At 46.2% G+C, this 22033-nt stretch overlaps 1 protein-coding gene and 1 pseudogene across 1 annotated transcript in view; both read left to right on the top strand.

Annotated features, from left to right (window-relative positions):
• Positions 1-6270: 6270 nt before the first annotated feature.
• On the top strand, positions 6271-6387 carry LOC124778409 (annotated as a pseudogene).
• A 6077-nt stretch (positions 6388-12464) lies between these two features.
• LOC124775062 (protein takeout-like) overlaps positions 12465-22033 on the top strand; it is a 187945-nt gene continuing 178376 nt past the window's right edge. The window contains exon 1 of the mRNA XM_047249857.1: positions 12465-12577. Within this exon, the coding sequence (XP_047105813.1) occupies positions 12505-12577 (73 nt within the window). The 5' untranslated portion in view covers positions 12465-12504. The remainder of the gene's footprint in view (positions 12578-22033) is intronic.

Genomic DNA, 22033 nt, shown 5'->3' with positions numbered 1-22033 from the left:
TTTACTGTTGATCCAAAGAAGAGCGGCGCGTTTCGTCACAGGGTTATTTGGTAAGCGTGGTAGCGTTACGGAGATGTTTAGCAAACTCAAGTGGCAGACTCTGCAAGAGAGGCGCTTTGCATCGCGGTGTAGCTTGCTGTCCAGCTTTCGAGAGGGTGCGTTTCTGGATGAGGTATCGAATATATTGCTTCCCCCTACTTATACCTCCTGAGGAGATCACGAATGTAAAATTAGAGAGATTCGAGCGCGCAAGGAGGCTTTTCGGCAGTCGTTCTTCCCGCGAACCTTACGCGACTGGAACAGAAAAGGGAGGTAACGACAGTGGCACGTAAAGCCGGGTCCACACTGAGTGCGCCGCGCCGCGCCGCGCCGCGCCGCGCCGTGCTGTGCCAAGCTGCTTCAGCCCGCGCACAGCTGTTAACAGGGAGGAGAGCGCCGTCCGCGCCCCGCCGCGCCGCTCCGAGGCGCGCACTGTGTTCCAGTTGGAGCGCGCGCATGGTCTGAAGATGGCCAGCCGAAGCCCCGTCTAAACTGAGCGCGCGCAAACGCACCACTTCCTTTGATGTACCGACAACAGCCGGAAAACTGCGCGGCGCGGCACGACGCGGCGCAGCGCGGTTCGCCGTCCACACTGAGCGCGCACAGCCCCTTTGCGCAGCGCGGTGCGGCACGATGCGCTCAGTGTGGACCCGCCTTAAAGTGCCCTCCACCACACACCGTTGGGTGGCTTGCGGAGTATAAATGTAGATGTAGACGTAGATATACTGAAACACATGTTGCGCCCCTCGCCCTCCCCCCACGCCCATCTCCACACCAGTGTGACATATAACTGAGATAAACTGTAATAGAACAATTTGTAGTTCGTGCTGGATCCAAAAACTCAGGCGCTTGTGGATCCAGAAACTCAGGCGCAAGAAACATTTGGTAAGACACGCTAAAGTAAAAAACACTACATCTTCAGGCTACAAGTGGCCCTTCTGGACCATCCGACCGCCGCGTCATTCTCATCTGAGAAGGCAGATAGGAGGGGTGTGTGGCCAGCACACCGCTCTCCCGGTCGTGATGATGGTTTTCTTTGGCCGGAACCGCTACTATTCGGTCGAGTAGCTCCTCAATTTGCATTACGAGGCTGAGTGCACCCCGAAAAATGGCAACAGCTCATGGCGGCCCGGATGGTCACCCATCGAAGTCCGGCCACGCCCGACAGCGATTAACGTCGGTAATTTGGCGGGAACCGGTGTACCCACTGCGGCAACGCCGCTGCCCGCTTAAGTAAGTATAACAAATAATTATAAGTCGCCTATGGTATGTTACACACCACGACGAAAGTCCCTCACTTACAAACAACGAGTTGGAAAGAGTATGTTCCTTAACAATGATCATCCTTAGTGTCTGTCCTGTCGTTCGTGCTAGTTTATCAATGACGTTATGCGGTGTATATGTAGTGCAGTAATGGTTCTTAGAAGGTTTCGTGAGAAAGTGCTTCAGTATTGTATTTTTGATTTCGTAAATGTTTCACGAAAAAAATTCTTCATTTGAGATCTGTGCTTCTCTACTCTCTCTACCCTGATTTCCTGATAAGCATTCTGTAATTATGCTACTTTAGAAACCAAACAGCGCTTCACTAGGTATTTTTCTTCCATAATTGATTGTGAAGGTGACAGCATAGAAATGAGTCCGTAATTTTCTCTATATTTCGAATAATTATTCTTTTGGGATGGTTATATATTGTACAACGTTAGCTGGCTCCAGCCACAACTGTAGGCGGACAGTTTGCCTTGGAACAGGTTTTTGCACTGTTGCTGTGGGTTGTCATACCAGTTGCTGGGAGGATGATTGCCAGCAGCTTCTCGGTAATAAGAAATGGCAGTCCAGCTGAGGTGTCAAATACAGTGTCGATTTGGCAGCCTCTTTGCGTGTTCGCCTCGCTTCCAGTTGTTCAAGTTAAGGTACCTTTCGGTTAGGGAACCGAAGTGGGTACTTGTGCCGTTTTCCGCACAGCAGCACTCCCTCACAGAAACAGCCCACCTGAGCTTAATACGAACTTATTCACTGGGGAGAAAGTCAACGAAATGAGGTCTGAACACGTCATCCAGTGGTATAACCTTCAGGAGGCACACGTAAGTGTGGCAAGGATAAGTGTTACATCGTGGCGCAGGGAGCACTGTTTTCATGCTTGAGCTGTGTTACTGCTCAAGTTACTTGCTAGAGAAACCAAAATTGCTATTTAACCACAGCTAATCGAAGGAAATAGGAAGTTAGGGATCTTTGCTGATGGACAAACTTGTGGTTGGTACATAATTTTAATTTCAACTAAAGAACAAATTTCATTATCACAGAATTACAGAATCAGAATAACAATATAAAAATTTAATTCGGACCTTTGTCCTCTTAAGAAAATACAAAACTGATTTTAACCGTCTGCCCCTTTTATTTATTTATTAAAGGACACAGACGGAATTACCAAAGATCAAGTCTTTAAATTTCGGACGCTTGTCCTTCACCAAACTTAGAAAAACTATGTGATTAGATCATGAATTATATAACAAACAGTATTTTAAAAATAATAATTAGATCTGATTCCAAAAGGATCACAGACAGTCACCACCATAAGCATACTATCAAGTTCCTTGCTTACGTAACCAAAAGTTACACAACATTAATGATTCACCTTGAGTTACTTATGAAAAGATCTCGTCCGTCCCGGCGGACAGGCCGGATGTTTAACTAAAGGATGGAAGCGCAACTTATACAAAACTGATTTTAACCGTCTGCCCCTTTTATTTATTTATTAAAGGACACAGACGGAATTACCAAAGATCAAGTCTTTAAATTTCGGACGCTTGTCCTTCACCAAACTTAGAAAAACTATGTGATTAGATCATGAATTATATAACAAACAGTATTTTAAAAATAATAATTAGATCTGATTCCAAAAGGATCACAGACAGTCACCACCATAAGCATACTATCAAGTTCCTTGCTTACGTAACCAAAAGTTACACAACATTAATGATTCACCTTGAGTTACTTATGAAAAGATCTCGTCCGTCCCGGCGGACAGGCCGGATGTTTAACTAAAGGATGGAAGCGCAACTTATACACGGAGGTACTCGAAACAAATGAGTAGGAAGTAACCGCCAAGCAAATTCAAAGATGATCAGGCTGCAAGCCAGGGCAGAAAACACGCCGAACACACACACGATCTCAGCCTGCCGCCAAGGCGACAAACTCTATCTGCCCCACATACCAGACCATTTCTACAACAGCAAATATTTCAAGCAGCAGTCAAGTTCAACTCGTGATTCACCTTCTTCAAGACCATGCTAGGCTTACTAACTACGTGACTATCTATAACATAATTAGAAACCAAACAGAGATTTGCCGAATAAAAGAACAATTAAAATTACACTGACTTAACAAAAGCTCTGCCCTTCATATTAAAAGCAAGTCTAAAACCAAAACTGGGTGAAGAGCACACTAACATACTAAATGAAATTAACACTGCAAGGAACCTTTAAAACAAGCAGTAGAACTCTATTCCCTTTGCATTTGCCGAACTAATTAGACTCTGCTCCGCGGAAACAACACTTCGAAGCCTTAGACTTCGTAAGTTCCGTATAACACTCTCTTATTCAGAACCATCCTTAACTGATCTCTGGTAGATACATGCCATCATAAGTTTCACAAATATTTACAGGTTAACAGCAGAGTGTGAATCATACGTAATTTCACGCTTCAAGTTACGCGATGAGAAGATGTCCAGCATGAGAAGACGAACCCGCCACCGTTTCGTACGCAAACGCGTCGACTAATCAGCACCGTACACCCGGCTCACGGCAAAACGGCGAGGACGGCGAGGCCCAGGCACAGCGGATGGAGACGAGGGCTGCCTTCAAAACATGTTGCCTCATTGAACATCGACCGAAGAGAGACCCGTGCCACACGCCAAGCCGGAAAACCAAAGGCAGGACAGTCAGAGATACAAGATCAGACGAGTGTCGATATCAGCGACGCAAGTGGAGCATAACTAGCGCCAGTCGCCACGGCTCAGTGCTGTATCTCGTTTTAATGCTCCATATTTGTCATTCTACTCCACTTTTCGGAACCAGTGTAGTTGAACGGTCGACATGCATCCTTTTTCATGTACCAATTCTCCTTTACTGCAGCCAGTAGACAGCGACAGATTGCCTGGGACAAGGCAGTCACTATTAATGTTGGATCTTCTGAAGAGTTTCCTAATGTGCCGCTTATACGAGTTTCGGTGACTGAACCGAACGAGGTGGCGCAGTGTTTAGTACACTAGACTCGAAATCGGAATGACAACGGTTCAAACCAGCGTCCTGCCATCATGATTCAGGTTTTCCGTGATTTCCCTAAATCGTTTCAGGCAAATGTCGGGATGGTTTCTGTGAAAGGGCACAGCCGATCTCCTTCCCCATGCTTCCCTAATCCGAGCTTGTGCTCCGTCTCTAATGGCCTCGTTATCGATGGAACGTTAAGCACTAATCTCCTCTTCCTCCTCCTCCTTCAGTGACTGAAGAAGTATCTTAGAACTCGCAACGGAGTCGGGGAATTACAAGTTATATCGGTTCCCGTTGGAGTAACGACAGAATTAAAAAACGGCCCACCATTATCTTAGCATCCTTGGTATATGTTGTATATGTCATGAGTAGAAACTCTGATGATCAGAAACTTGAACACTGCTGTTGTAAATATCACAGTTTAGTTGCATTTGTTATTAGAAGAAAAATCTCTCTACTGCTCGTTCATATGTTGTCCTATATTGGCGGGCCGTAGTGTTTGCCGGAGTTAGTTAGGTTTGAGTAGTTCTAAGTTCTATGGGACTGATGACCTCAGAAGTTAAGTCTCATAGTGCTTAGAGCCATTTGAACCATTTGAACCAAGTTTTGCAATTATTTACTATGTCAACGTATACCTACGTAAATGCATACGAAAAGATGGGCTTTAAAATATAATCTATCAAAAAAATTTTACATCGATAATTATCAATTAAAATACTTACCTTGATAGAATAAATAATTCTGCAATAATTGAATTATTAAAATGAATAATTCAGACACGAAACACTGTTTGTCTTCCTCTGTGGTCGTCTACCGTGTGCGGTGATCGCCGACTGGCATGAGCGGACTCGTCAGAACTCAGAACGTGCTTATCGCGGTGCGACAGTGACGAGTGTCACGGGGGAGGGGAGCGGTGAAAAGCGAGAACAATGTGCTGATTGTGAGGGATAGAAATAGTGCCTAATTCTCATTAATCGATTAAGAACGTATAATTTTTTTCTTATAAAATAAATAATATCTGCTTATGGAACTAAAGAGCTGCAGCTTCACATCCAATGAGCCGCATGTGGCTCGCGAGTCGCAGGTCGCCGACCTCGGCCTTAAGGGGATGGCCTGTATCGTATACATGATTCTCAAGTATAAATCAAACAACAGCTGCAAACTTTGTCGTCATAACACATTGCTGCAGGAACCAGTGGTAGAAAGTTACTCTTGGAAGATAAATCGCAGAACACAAGGTTTGTGCACGCTGCAGATGGTACGGATACAGCACGCAAACTTCTCCAGATAGTCACGTGCGATGCACTGCTTTGGAAGTCTAACCAGGAACTTCCTGCATAGTACTGAGCAGACGTGCTTCATCCTATGGTGCTATACATCTTGGCCGACCCCTGTTCCCCGGTGGACGCGTGAAATTCCCGTATTCACAGAGGCGGCCATTAATTCCTTCAAACGTCTTTCGGTCTGGTAATCTGCGCAGTGGGTAGGGTTCGTGATACAATGTATTACCATCCGCCAAACTGTACATGTAATGAATGAAAGGTCGCGACCTTTTCGTTGGTGTACATTTCCAGACTGCAAACCATGGGCACAGGTAATTACAAACCACCGCATGCACAATTCTGGTAACTATTACGGATTCATTAACGTTCCTAGTACTATGTGCCACTTCAGACCAGACTACACACCACAATTACTAGCCATGGATATGCCGACAGCTACGTATCTAACTGGTGATCGCTGTACTTCATCTGCGCGCTGGAAGATATTCAGACTCATGTCACATTTAGTCACAATTTGATTACTTGTGTAACATTTCTAATAGGCGTTGTACATTTTTCTCTGGCAAACAGCAGTTGTCAGTGTGCTCTGCGTAACAGTAAAATCCTCGAATAGCTCGGTAACTACGCATTTCCGGTCCCATATTGACAGTGATTCTTTTCTTCTTGTTGTATGAAGAATTCATGCCAACGGCCTTGCCGCAGTGGTAACACGGTTCCCGTCAGATGACCGAAGTTAAGCGCTGTCGGGTTGGGCCAGTACTCGGATGGGTGACCATCCGGGCTGCCGAGCGCTGTTGGCAAGCGGGGTGCACTCAGCCCTTGTGAGGCAAACTGAGGAGCTACTTGACTGAGAAGTAGCGGCTCCGGTCTCTTAAACTGAAATACGGCCGAGAGAGCGGTGTGCTGACCACATGCCCCTCAATATCCACATCCAGTGACGCCTGTGGGCTGAGGATGACACGGCGGCCGGTCGGTTACCGTTGGGCCTTCCAAGGCGTGTCAGGACGGAGTTTAGTAGTTTACTTTTAATGAAGAATTCATTCCTGAAGTTTTGCCGTCGAGTTTTGAACCACCTTGTATAACAGTCCCTCCAGAACAAACATAAAGGTATGACTGACTACTACAATGTTTTAATTTCTTGTTACTGCGACACAACAGCTAGTCCTCCGTAGCCCACTGTTCGGGGCTTCCACAGCTTTGACAGCAGTCTTCAGTGCGGTGCATTTCCCGAAACTCGAAGCTGATAGCGGTTCGGACGTTCTTATTATGAAACAGTTTTTTTCTAAAATTGCTGATGAAAGTATTTTTCCTCACTTGTTACCCTTCTGTTATCACTCAGCAATAGTGTGAAACGAATACACTGATCGAAAAAAGGAGTTGTGCGCCATAAACGAAATTGCGTAGGCGTGTTTCTACATCTGAAAGAAGATATTTATTCAAATTTCGCTCCAGTTGCGTAAGGGTGGCGCTACCACCACGAGGATGAAAATCAAGTTTACTTTAAATGTACGCTGTAACGGTTGTGAGTTTTAGTTACCTGTCAGATTGGACGTGGTGAGTTGATGTCAGTCATGAATGCCTTTAAGGCGACAGAGACGCCATATTTAACACCTCACAAACTTTGAAGGAGGTCGCATAATAGGGGCTACGAGCAGCTGGATGATCCTTCTGCGATACTGCAGAATGATTTGACAGGAATACAGCAACTGTATATGACTGCTGGCAGCGGTGGTCACGACTATGCAGAGTCACAAGAAGACCGGGCAACAGACGGCCGCGTGGCACTACAGAGAGGGAAGACCTTAGTGTTCGGCGTATGGCTCTGGCGCATCGTACTGCATCTCCAGCAGCAATCTGAGCAGCAGCTGGCATCACAGTGACACAAAGGATTGTTACAAATCGTTTACTAAAAGGACAGCTCAGCTCCGAACGAGACGCCCCGTAGCGCGCATTCCACAAAGACAAGACCGCCACCATTTGCAATTTCAGTGGTGTCAAGCGAGAACTCATTGGAGAGCCGGGAGGAGGTCTGTTGTATTTTTTGATGAAAGTTGGTTCTGCCTCACTGCCATTGATGGCCGTGTGTTACTTAGAAGGAGGCCTGTTGAGGGCCTGTAATCAATCTGTCTGCATGCTAAACACACTGGACCTACACCTGGAGTTTTGGCCCGTGGTGCGATTTCGTACGATAGCAGCAGTACTCTCGTGGTTATCCCACGTACGCCGACTGTAAATATGTACTTCGGTCTGGGGATTAGATCTGCTGTGCTGCTATTCATGAACACCATTGCAGAGGGCGTTATCGAACAGGATAATGCTCGCCCACATACCGCTGTTGTAACCGAACATGCTCTACAGGATGTCGACATGTTGCTCTATGCTGCTTGATCACCAGATCTGTCTTCACTCGAGCACACGTGGGACATCATCGGGTGACAACTCCAGCGTCCCTATACAGGGCGTTGCAAAAAGGGACGGCCAAACTTTCAGGAAACATTCCTCACACACAAATAAAGAAAAGATGTTATGTGGACATGTGTCCAGAAACGCGTACTTTCCATGTTAGAGCTCTTTTGATTACTGCTCTTCAAATCACATTAATCATGGAATGGAAACACACAGCAACAGAACGTACCAGCGTGACTTCAAACACTTTGTTACAGGAAATGTTCAAAATGTCCTCCGTTAGCGAGGATACATGCATCCACCCTCCACCGCATGGAATCCCTGATGCGCTGATGCAGCCCTGGAGAATGGCGTATTGTATCACAGCCGTCCACAATACCAGCACGAAGAGTCTCTACATTTGGTACCGGGGTTGCGTAGACAAGAGCTTTCAAATGCCACCATAAATGAAAGTCAAGAGGGTTGAGGTCAGGAGAGCGTGGAGGCCATGGAATTGGTCCGCCTCTACCAATCCAGCGTATACTCCAGCGTACGAACACTTCGACTGAAATGTGCAGGAGCTCCATCGTGCATGAACCACATGTTGTGTCGTACTTGTAAAGGCACATGTTCAAGCAGCACAGGTAGAGTATCCCGTATGAAATCATGATAACGTGCTCCATTTTAAGAACATGGGGCCCAATCAAGACATCACCAACAATGCCTGCCCAAACGTTCACAGAAAATCTGTGTTGATGACGTGATTGCACAATTGCGTGCGGATTCTCGTCAGCCCACACATGTTGATTGTGAAAATTTACAATTTGATCACGTTGGAATGAAGCCTCATCCGTAAAGAGAACATTTGCACCGAAGTGAGGATTGACACATTGTTGAATGAAACATTCGCAGAAGTGTACCCGTGGAGTCCAATCAGCTGCTGATAGTGCCTGCACACGCTGTACATGGTACGGAAACAACTGGTTCTTCCGTAGCACTCTCCATACAGTGACGTGGTCAACGTTACCTTGTACAGCAGCAACTTCTCTGACGCTGACAGTAGGGTTATCGTCGACTGCACGAAGAATTGCCTCGTCCATTGCAGGTGTCCTCGTCGTTCTAGGTCTTCCCCAGTCGCGAGTCATAGGCTGGAATGCTCCGTGCTCCCTACGACGCCGATCAATTGCTTCGAACGTCTTCCTGTCGGGACACCTTCATTCTGGAAATCTGTCTCGATACAAACGTACCGCACCACGGCAATTGCCCCGTGCTAATCCGTACATCAAATGGGCATCTGCCAACTCCGCATTTGTAAACATTGCACTGACTGCAAAACCACGTTCGTGATGAACACTAACCTGTTGATACTACGTACTGATGTGCTTGATGCTAGTACTGTAGAGCAATGAGTCGCATGTCGACACAAGCACAGAAGTCAACATTACCTTCCTTCAATTGGCTCTAAGATGGAAATTAAGCGTTTCCGGACACATGTCCACATAACATATTTTCTTTCTTTGTGTGTGAGGAATGTTTCCTGAAAGTTTGGCCGTACCTTTTTGTAACACCCTGTATACTCCGACCCAGTGCAACAGGCAAGGAACTCCATCCCACAAACTAACATCAGGCACCTATGCAATATAATTCGTTCTGTCACTGTGGTGTCAATTGTTGCTCAGATTGCTGCTGCAGGTGCAGTGCGATGCGCCAGAGGCATGCACTTTTACATGCTTGCACTCAAAATTGTGGCAGTTATACCGGTTAATAATGTACCAGCTTTGCACATTTCCAGTGCCTTATTCCGTACTTATATTAACATGTGATGTTGCAATGTTAATCACTTAAATATGTTGCCTAGACGAATGTACTCTCAGTATTTCATTACTCAACATTAATTATTTTTTGAGGTTGCGGTTATTTTCCGTATGTGTATATTCCTAGCTTTACATCTGAATTTAATTTTTTAGTGGGGAGTAAAAAAAAAAAAAACGTTTGTAACTGGACCGTAATATATTTTACAGGTGTTTTCGTGCCACGCTCTCGCATTCAGGTTATTGTGAACATGAAACAGTATGTTTATATCAACATTCTTGGGGGCAAAACGTTGCCTTTTCTTCTCCATCTTCATGACGAACGCGGTGTGGACACTCCCGTCTTTCAAGATGACAAGAGCCGTGTCCAAAGGGCTGCGCGATTGCCTTCTGATGTATCTCGTAGGAATCCTAGATTACAGTTGTGTAGGTTTATTTCTGGAGGAGACTGAGAGGGAGCTACAGCTCACATAAAGAATATTAGTTCACTTTTAGTGAAAATGTTTTATGTGGGGTACTTAACATGAATGTGCACCTGAATGACAATATACAGGGTGGTTATAATATAAACTTTCGCTACTTGAGAGGGCCCTATGAAAAACGAATAATCGTAGGATAATGAAACTTTCTGGAAACATTAATAAGGACATGTGGAAGAGAAATGAGAAACAAACAATTGAAAGAAAAATTTTATTTTCCCCGTGAGAGCGTTAAAATCTGGGGACCTTGGTGGCCACACAGCTTGGAAGGATCGCCAATGATTCGATTTTCCTGAAATGTATTACGGAGTAGCAGAGTGACCTCACGAGGAGTGCGTCGATGCTCACGAAGAGCACTAGCACTGTTACCGTTGTTTTGATGAAACAGCTTTATTAGTAAAGCCCTTCTCACGTTTTGCAGACCTGCGTTGACTTTCGGCAACTGTAATGCAGACGGTCATGGTGGCCGAGCGGTTGTAGGCGCTTCAGTCCGGAAGCGCGCGACTACTAGGGTCGCAGGTTGGAATCCTGCCTAGGGCATGGATGTGTGTAATTTCCTTATGTTAGGTATGTTCAAGTAGTTCTAAGTTCTAGGGGACTGATGATTAAAATGGTTCAAATGGCTCTGAGCACTATGGGACTTAACATCTGAGGTCATCAGCCCCCAAGAACTTAGAACTACTTAAACCTAACTAACCTAAGGACATCACACACATCCATGCCCGAGGCAGGATTCGAACCTGCGACCGTAGCAGTCTCGCGGCTCCGAAGCGCCTAGAACCGCACGGCCACCGCGGCCGGCTGACTGATGACCTCAGATGTTAAGTCCCATAGTCCTCAGAGCCATTTGTACTGTAATCCACACTGATGTTTGTGTTTCAACCCTACGTCGCCGCACTACTACCAGCGCCTAACGGCAAGTCATGACACTAACACTACTAACAACGTAAATACCGCAGCGCGCAGTCTGAACAATGTTCTTATAAAGCTACTGTGTACGCTGGCTCAGGTAGGGAAAGTTTAATTATAACCACACTGTACATTTACGGTATTGCGGCACAACACAATAGCCGTTATTACTCCGAATAGTACTGAAAGACACTCACATATCACTGTACATTTAACAGTTTATTTTGGGACACAATTCTGACTAACAATACTAGCTCGCTGCCGTACCTAAACAAGAATTATGCTGCTGTCATAATCGCCTGCCACAGAATGGGGTGAGGGGCGCTGTCGTCTTACGTAAGTAGTCATCCAGCAGCGGCGGCGCACACAACTTCTCGAACGCGTATCTTCTTCGATGGCTCATTCGTGGCAGTGTCTAGCTTGTGGTTTCGTCGTGAGGTGCCAACTTTCCTCTGGGACCTCTCTCTTCCAGTGACACCACACATTCTTTCTTTGACAAACAGTCACTCTATACCACGTCGACTGACACATTAAACCTACAAGTGTACACCAGGACCAATCTGACCTGGAGTTTCTTGTTCGTTACTGGACGTGCACTACCGCAAGTTCAAATGGCTCTGAGCACTATGGGACTTAACTGCTGTGGTCATCAGTCCCCTAGAACTTAGAGCTACTTAAACCTAACTAACCTAAGGACATCACAAACATCCATGCCCGAGGCAGGATTCGAACCTGCGATCGTAGCAGCAGCGCGGTTCCAGACTGTAGCGCCTAGAACCGCCCGGCCATCCCGGCCGGCCCACCGCAAGTACACAGACCGCTGCCACCAACTAAAATTCAGTGTTGAGTGAGATCTGGCAGAGGTGGGATGTCTCAAGTTCTAAATGGTTCAAATGGCTCTAAGCTTAACATCTGAGGTCATCAGTCCCCTAGACTTAGAACGACTTAAACCTAACTAACCTAAGGACATCACACACATCCATGCCCGAGGCAGGATTCGAACCTGCGATCGCGGCAGCATCGCGGTTCCGGACTGAAGTGCCTAGAATCGCTCGGTCACAGCGGCCGGCAGCCTGTCTCTGATGACCTCGATCTCGACTGGACAGACTAATCTTCCTCCGTCATCTGGGTTTTTAATGAGCTGCGCCTTGAGAGATGCGATGAGACGGGCACGTGGCAGCGGGGCGCGCGCCGGCCGGCCCTCACAAAGCGCCCTGGCCGGTGTGGAGGGGCGGCGCGGCGCGGCGCGGCGCGGCTTTTAGCGGCGGCCGCTGCGGCCGGGCCGGCAGTCGCCCCTGCAGCCTCCGCCGCCTCGCAGCCACAGAGAGCAGCCATGGCCGCCCGACACCTGCTCCCACTCGCGCTGCTCTGCGCAGCCGCCAAAGCTGCGCTCTGGACGCCGCTGCGTAAGCCTCTTCCTCTCTTACTAATTCGTCACTCTACTAAACAACAGACGTGGACTGCAACGTATTAAAGTCAAATATTACGTCTGAGATGCGCGGGGGGAATATGGGCTAAGTGGGCGCTCTCAAACAAACTGAATATTCACCAAACCACGGTTATTCAGAGAAGCTTACCGGTCACACCTTTTGAATCTACTTGTTGTAAGGTATCACACGAAATATTTGTACGTGAAAATAAAATAATAAAGTAGAGGGCAAAACTTTCGACTTCTTAGTGCGTTAGGGCCTTTATAACTCCTGAAAAGTTACGGAAACACCTACAAAATATTATACAGGGTGGTCCATTGATAGTGACCGCGCCAAATATCTCACGAAATAAGCACCAAACGAAAAAACTATAAAGAACGAAACACGTCTAGCTTAAAGGGGGAAACCAGATGGCGCTATGGTTGGCCCTCTAGATGGCGCTGCCATAGGTCAAACGGATATCAACTGCGTGTTTTTTAAAAAACAGGAACACCCATTTTTAAGACATATTCGTGTAGTACGTAAAGAAATATGAATGTTTTAGTTGGACTACTTTTTTCGCTTTGTGATAGATGGCGCTGTAATAGTCACAAACGTATAAGTACGTGGTATCACGTAACATTCCGCCAGTGCGGACGGTATTTGCTTCGGTATCCTGGACGACATCACCCAACTGTCCGGACCGTTCGCCGCATAGTTACGTTATTTAAGGAAACAGGAAATGTTCAGCCACATGTGAAACGTCAAACACGACCTGCAACAAATGATGATGCCCAAGTAGGTGTTTTAGCTGCTGTCGCGGCTAACCCGCACATCAGTAGCAGACAATTTGCGCGAGAATCGGGAATCTCAAAAACGTCGGTGTTGAGAATGCTACATCAACATCGATTGCACCAGTACCATATTTCTATGGAATTCCATGGCGACGACTTTGAACGGCGTGTACAGTTCTGCCACTGGCCAAAAGAGAAATTACGGGACGATGACAGATTTTTTGCACGCGTTCTACTTAGCGAAAATTCGTCTTTCACCAACAGCGGTAACGTAAACCGGCATTATTTGCACTATTGCGCAACGGAAAATCCACGATGGCTGCGACAAGTGGAACATCAGCGACCTTTCCGGGTTAATGTACGGTGCGGCACTATGGGAGAAAGGATAATTGGCCCCCATTTTATCGATGGCAGTCTGAATGGTGCAATGTATGCTGATTTCCTACGTAATGTTCTACTGATGTTACTACAAGATGTTTCAATGCATGACAGGATGATGATGTACTTCCGAAATGATGGATGTCCGGCACATAGCTCGATTGCGGTTGAAGAGGTATTGAATAGCATATTTCATGACTGATGGACTGGTCGTCGAAGCACCATACCATGGCCCGCACGTTCACCGGATCTCACGTCCCCGGATTTCTTCCTGTGGGGAAAGTTGAAGGATATTTGCTATCATAATCCACCGACTACGCCTGACAACATGCGTCAGCGCATTCTCAATGCATGTGCGAACATTACGGAAGGCGAACTACTTGCTGTTGAGTGGAATGTCTTTACACGTATTGCCAAATGCATTGAGGTTGACGGACATAATTTTGAGCATTTATTGCATTAATGTGGTATTTACAGGTAATCACGCTGTAACAGCATGTGTTCTCAGAAATGATAAGCTCACAAAGGTACATGTATCACATTGGAACAACGGAAATAAAATGTTCAAACGTACCTACGTTCTGTATTGTAATTTAAAAAACCTACCTGTTAGCAACTGTTCGTCTAAAATTGTGTGCCGTATGTTTCTGAGTATTATAGCGCCATCTATCACAAAGCGAAAAAAGTGATCCAACTAAAACATTCATATTTCTTTACGTACTACACGAATATGTAATAAAAATGGTGGTTCCTATTTTTTAAAAAAAAGAAAAAAACGCGGTTGATATCCGTTTGACCTATGGCAGCGCCATCTAGCGAGCCAACCATAGCGCCATCTGGTTTCCCCCTTCAAGCTTGACAAGTTTCGTTCCTTGCAGTTTTTTCGTTTGACGAATATTTCGTGAGATATTTTTCTGACGTCCAAAAGTAGATCATCATTGACTTTTGCGTCAAAGATACAAGCATTTCCGAAACGGCTAAGTTTGTAAACAGATCGCGGGCCGCCATGGGTAGAAACGGCACCGAGGCAACTGGGGTACATTATGGGCCATAGATTGGAGGGGTGAATGACGGCTGCAGAGATGCGTACGGGAGCAGAGACGTGCGACTTTTGAGCAACCGATCGCCCAGATGAACAAAGGGGCTGCCAGAAGTGTCTCCCCAACGACCGTTCAGTGAACATTGTTGCTTATGCGTCCTCACAGCAGGCGCCTGATTCATGCACCCGTGCTGACTAACGTTCATCGGCGACGAAGACTGGAATTTGTACGCCAGTAATGCAACTGAACGACCTCTGAGTGCTGCAGGTGGACTTTTCAGATGAATCACATTTTGCGCTCCATCGAACAGATGGCCTTTGGGGTGTACGGCCCTGCAACAATCGACGGAAGGGTCCAAGTCGCGTTATGGTATGTGAAATTATTTAGTGGTAGTCCTTGGCCGATCTAGTCATTCTGGAAGGTTCAGTGGATCAACACAGGCATGCATCTGTACTTGCGGACCATGTTCACCCCTACATGCGGTTTGTTTTTCCTCGGCACGATGATATCTACCAGGTGAACAATGCAATGTGTCACAAAGCTAGCATGTGTGGATCGAAAAAACACCGGTTTGAATTTACGGTACTCCCCTGGCCACCAAAGACCCCGGATTTAAACCCAATCGAGAATCTGTGGCACTGCCTCGATCAGGCTGTTCGCGCCACGGATCCTCGACCGAGAAACTTAGCGCAGCTCGCCACGGCAATGGAGTCGGCACGGCTCCACATCCCTGTCGGTACCTGCCACAACCTCACTGACTCTCTTCCAGCACGTCTCGCAGCGCTCTGCACTGCGAAAGGTAGTTATTCAGGCTTCTGACTTGTGGTCGCGTTGATGTGACTGGACAGTGCAATGCAGTCAAATGCTGGAACTTGCGTTACTAATTTAGCTTCAGTACACGTAAAAACCTTAAAAATTGTCTGACGCGTCTATATTTCACCGTCACGCCTACTCGGTAGCCACCAGCCACAAGTTCAGCTCGCCTAGATGTCCAGCCTCGTTAGAGCCGCTGTCGCTCCCACTTGTAGCAGCTCTGTGTACTGCACTAAGCACATCTCCAAATCACTTAAAAATTTAATCATGAGTTCCTCCCACAGTACTGTATGCGCACAAGAAGTAAATTTCGTTATTCCATGTCTTAAAATTGAAACAAATGAGCCCTCGGTCACATTTTTAGTCTTATTAACCAGGTTTAAACACTTCTAACAGTGCCTTCATTAGAATTTAAACGTTTAAAGTGGCCTATAATGTAATCACAAATTTATGGGAAAAGACATTTTTTATATAAAGGTGTAAGTACTGACTATCAATATAAGACAGAGACGTACTTACGTGTCACGTATAAAATAAATAACAAGCCAAAAGGGCTTTAGGGACTTTAAGCGTTTAAATTCAGATGAAGGCACTCTTAGAAGTGTTTAAACCTGGTTAATAAGACTAAAAATTGTGACCGAGGGCTCATTTGTTTAAATTTTAATTTATAAACGGTCACTGAAAAAAGCAGCCATGTTTAAAACTTTGCCATTCCGTGTCTTTCCTGGCGTTGGAGTTTCAACGGCCAGCAGTGTAAAGTTCTGGCCGGTAAAACAACCAAATACAATGATTTTCTTTTGAGTGGCGGATGTTAAGATGTAGTGGAAGGGGAAATCAGAAAACAAATTATGGTCAAGGGATCTTTACGATGAGGCCAATGACGAAAACTTCAACAATATAAGCTGCAGTGTACAAGTGATTATTAGCAATGTGGAAAAATGTAAGTTAATGCTGATGAGTAGGAAGTACAAACCTGTATCGTTCGGATACAGTACTACAAGTGTCCTGCTTGACACACTCGAGTCGTTTAGATAGCTGGGCATAACGCTGCAAGACGATATGAGATGGAACGATCATGTGACAACTGTCGTAGGGAAGGCGAATGGTCGGTTTATCGGTAGAATTTTAGGAAATAGTGGTTCACCTGTAAAAGAGACAGCATATTGGACGCTGGTGCCACCTATTCTTGAGTACTGTTCGAGTGTTTGAGATCCGTACCAGGTCGGATTAAAGAAAGGCATTGAAACAATTCAGAGGCGAGCTGCTAAGTTTATTACCGGTTGGTTCGAACAACACGTAAGTGTTGCTGAGGTGCTTCAGGAACCCAAATGGGAATCTCTGGAGGCAAGGGGACGTTCTTTTCGAGAAAAACAAGTGAGAAAAATTAGAGAACCTCCATTTCAAGCTAACTGCCGAACTATTCTGCTGTCACCAACATCGCTACACGTAAGGACCACGAAGGTAAGATACGAGACATTATGGCTCTTACGGAGGCATATAGATACTCGTTCTTCCCACGCTCTGTTTGCGAGTGGAACAGGAAAGAAAATTACTAGTAGCAATAGTACATGATACCCTCCGCCTCTCACCTGACGGTGACTCGTGAAGTTTCTATGTAGATGTGGTTCACTCAGTCTCTACGTTACAAAGACGAGGGAAATCCGGACGTTCGTGATCTACATGATGGACGAGTGCATCTAACCCTAGGCGTCACAACACGGAGCAGCCGAGAGAAAGAAGATAAGGAGGCCGATAACTGCACGATGGTACACAGTGCACGACGTAATAAATAGAACCCTGGCATTACGAGCTTGCGGGAGCAGGTTTTATATTCGAGTCGGCCAGTGCGAGGGAGCCGATATTTAGTTACGTGTTACGGCTGTCATCAGAGCTCTCAGCGTGTCCGTTTTTAATCTGGTTACTCTACGGCGAACAGACAGTAAGTGTGCACAGCCAATTGAACAGGTCTCAGCTGCTGAGACTAGGCTGCTTGTCAGAGGGTTCCGCCAGCAGACGTCCTCTTTCTTCGATGTTTTTTCGCGCAACTTACATTACGTTTGACAAAATTCGATATGTTTTCACAAACACATTCAGTACTATCGCTTTCTATAGATGCGCTTTTCAAGAGTGAAGCGTGCAAAATTATTAAACAGCGAGTTTATGGACTCACCTCAGCAAATTGCAGGTTGTGAAAATTTTTGACGTGCGGAAGTACCGAAGCGAAGAAATGGAAATTCGCCTCACAGATATGGTGTAGACAATCTTTATTAGTCTGCACGACATACACTCGCACAGCAGTAAGAACCAAGCCTCAGAGCACGGAGGCAGGCTGCCGAAGTAGACACTGGTGAACCAAATACATTATGACCACTGCCCACCGGCGTTGCGGGCATTTGACGCAGTAAGGTAAGAATACAAGCAGAGCACAGACGAAGGGAGAACAATTCTAGCGAAGATACGGGTTGCAAATGAAGAAATCCGTTACCAAAAGCGACTTCGGCAAAGGGCAAATTGTTATGATCTGGCTGTCGGGAACAACCATCTCGAAAACGGTGAAGCTCGGCTGTTCTCGTGTCATCAATTGGAGGTGACTGAACGACGGTTAAACGCCCAGTAGACAACAAGATTCAGGACGTAAACCATTCATTACAGAAAGTGACTACGCTGTAAAGAAGGATGGAAATCTATTTGTGGCAGGTCTGACGATAGGCTGCGGTGCTGTTTCGAGCCCAAATGTTCCGCAGCACAGCGTTCAGCGCACACTGTCTACCTTCGCAGCAGGCCACCCCTACGTATTCCCCTGTTGATCCTACGACATCGTCAGCTACGAGAGAAGTTCAACAAGTGATGCAAATGGCTCTGAGCACTATGGGACTTCTGAGGTCATCAGTCCCCTAGAACTTAGAACTACTTAAACCTAACCTAAGGACATCACACGCAGCCATGCCCGAGGCAGGATTCGTACCTGCGACCGTAGCGGTCGCGCAGTTCCGGACTGTAGCACCTAGAACCTCTCGGCCACTCCGGCCGGCTCAAGAAGTGATGCAACTCGTTTTTCTGAGAGCATGTTGAGTTTATTCATAATTCCAGCACACCATATTATTTCCCACTTTTTTGGCTATCAAATCCTATTTTTAAACTTAATCTCCGTTCAATGCGATGGCCTTACGCCACCTTACTGGGAGGGCCTGTATTCCCGCATGTTACCACTCTACAGGTCGACCTCGAGCCCAACGTCTTGCTGCATCAATAACTTCCCCATCATCCACGTACTGCTTCCCGCAGAGTGCATCCTTCATTGGATCAAACAGATGGAAGCCAGAAGGAATGAGAGCCGTGCTGTAGGTTGGACAAGGAAGAACCGTCCAGTGAGGTTTTGTGGGCTCCGTTCTGGTGCGTAGAGGTGTGTGAGGCCATGCATTATCGAGGGGAAGGAGAAGTTCGTTTCCATTTTTGTTGCGACGAACAGTCTGAAGTCGTTTCTTCAGTTTCCTGAGGATAGGATGAGGGAGGACATCAAACAGAATAACCCCTTCAGACTCTCACAGGATTGTCGCCATGACATTACCGGCTGAGGTTGCGGCTTTGACCATTTCTTCGCCGGAGAGGTGGTCTGACGCCAGTCCATGGATTCCCTTTTTGTTTCCGGTTCGGAGTGATGAACCAATGTTTCATCGCCTGTGACGATGCTCGACAAAAAATTGTCACGATCAGCATCGTAACGAGCATGCAGTTTCGCACAAATGGCCCTTCGTTGCCATTTACGATATTCTGGAAACAAAGCGGTCACAAACCTTTGAGTACCTTCACTGGGGAACGGGTCTGTCGGTACTACCAACAGAGACGTCGAGTTGAGCAGCGAGGTGTTTTACTGTGGTCTGTCGATCACCTCGGATTAGAGTGTCCGAACGTTCGAACATTGCAGGAGTCACAACTATGTGCGGACAGGTTTGCTTGATCCTGTTTCGATGTTGATGGACGCCTCGTCCAATGGCTCACTGAGCTTTCGTTCACTGACAGGTCTCCGTAGACATCCTGCAGGCGCCTATGAATATCTGCAGTGCTCTTGTTTTCCGCCAAAAGCAATTCAGTGACACCACTCTACTCGGAACGTACCTCAGTTACAAATGCCATTGTGAAAGCTACTTATAGCGTCATCACCAATCGGAACTTCAAGAAACCATGGGGGTGAAAGAGAAATATTCCACCATGTCCCACAAAAACTTTTGTACTTTTTCAACCGAAACGGGCGAAGAAAAAAAAAAGTTGCATTATTGACTGCCCAACTTACGTTTGCAGTGGGCGCGGAATCGTCCAGATGGAACTGTCGATCAATGGAAAAGTATCGGCTGGTCAGATAAATCAGATTTCATGTTACACCAGGTCGACAGAAATGTTCGGATATTCCGTTATTCAGGCGAACCGCTTCTCAAAACATGCATCACTCTACAGACACAGGCCGGTAGGGATAGTATTATGCTATGGGAGACATTCATGTTGCCTTCTAGGGACCTGTGGTAGTAATCGAAAGCACCATGACATCTGAGAAGTACGTGAACATTTCTGCTGACCAGCTGTACTTTTCATGGTAGATGTCTTCCCCGATACCTATGGCATCTTCCAGTAGATGAAATGTTGGTGTCACAAGGCCAGAAGTGTGCTACCATGATTTGAGGAGCGCGATAGTGAACTCACGCCAATGTCTTGGCCACCAAGTGCGCCTCATATAAATCCGATGGAACACATCTAAGACACAGTCGGGTGCCAGCTCCGAGCACACAAACCACTGGCCAGTAATCTGCGCGAGTCGCGCGATCTCAGCGAAGACATCTGTTGTCACATACCTCGGGAAACCTACAAAGGACTTGTCGAGCCCACGCCAAGTAGAGTCGCTGCTGTACTGCGATTCAAAAATGGACCAACACGTTATTAAACAGGTGGCACAGTGTAGTAGCTCCTCCCTAGCCTAAGTTTATCCGTGGTCAGGTTTCTGCGTTCTGCTCCCATTTGCTCCCCAAACAGAGCGGTTACACGGAATGAATTCTGAAGCAGAATGCCAGATGACATGAGCCGCCATTTCATTGTAGACTACGAATTTTAAAACTGTTTTGAGACTCTCTTGGACTGCCTGCATCAACTATATCAAAAGTCAGACACGATGAGGATATCCTGCACGGATTGTCTCTCACTTGCAAAAGGTCCAATCCACGTCACGACGATTCCCAACTGTTATCCTCGCTTGCGGATATAAGCTATCAAAAGAAGTGACCATTTTTTACAAGACGGTATGCGTGCGACAGCATGTGCTACCTATTATGTTCCAAACCGCAGAGCATAAAAACGGAATTTCCCCGTGGCTCATATCTCGGGTTCTATTAATGGTAGAAAGGTAGGGTCAAGTGTTTTAGACAGCCCTGGGGCGAGGGACTATTTGTACACCAAGAAGAAGCACCGACTTACTATCCTATAGCACAGAGTCAGTCTTTGAGTATTTAACACTTTCTCCAGCTTAGGCAAACGGAGCAAATGGATTGGTTCTTTTTCCATTATACGTGGTCTGTGGTGCGCCTTAAGTGGCTTTAGGAGTCACCATTTATTTCATTCCTGAGAGAACTCGAAAAACTTTTTGGGTACCACATCAGAGCCGCGGATTCTAAGATGGCTATGAACAGCAAATGGTTGGAATTCTTACGCTATATTCCTAAGAGCCCAATCTCGAACAACATTGAAAAATTTCTTCATATCTGTAACCGCTTCCGAGACTCAGAGATTCAAATTTACCCTGCTTGTACATGTAAAATAGGCACATAAAATATGGCGTGGGTGAAAAAGTTGTTTCTAAAGTGACGAAGCAGGGAGTAATAAGCCCAAAAGTGTCTCCTTTATCATCAGAAGGGTTCTAGATAACCGATGTTGCAGTACGGAAGCACAAGCAAAATTTTTATGCTGTGAAATTCGGTACGAAATGCGAAGTTAGTTTTGCTTAGTTTCAATTTTGCATAAGTGAAATATCAAAAGTTGAGTGGCCCATAAAGTTATTTTCATATGAGTGCCACGCCCTGCTGTAGTAGGGAAAAGAAGGGAACCAGTGGAAAAATGGAGCATAAAAAAAGGCGAAAATGTTCCTGTTTAAAAGATTCTGACTGAGAAATGAGTTACCAGCTGCGTCACTCTACCAATCTTCAAAAACTTTCCCATAAATTTTGGCACGCAAACAAATTAGTTCAAATGGCTCTGAGCACTACAGGACTTAACAACTGAGGTCATCAGTCCCCTAGAACTTAGAACTACTTAAACCTAACTAACCTAAGGACATCACACACATCCATGCCCGAGGCAGGATTCGAACCTGCGACCGTAGCGGTCGCGCGGTTCCAGACTGAAGCGCCTAGAACCATTCGGCCACTCCGGCCGCCGCACGCAAACAC

The sequence above is a fragment of the Schistocerca piceifrons genome, chromosome 2 (assembly GCF_021461385.2).
Source record: "Schistocerca piceifrons isolate TAMUIC-IGC-003096 chromosome 2, iqSchPice1.1, whole genome shotgun sequence".
Lineage (NCBI taxonomy): Eukaryota > Metazoa > Arthropoda > Insecta > Orthoptera > Acrididae > Schistocerca > Schistocerca piceifrons.
This window is presented reverse-complemented; position numbering and strand designations above follow the sequence as displayed.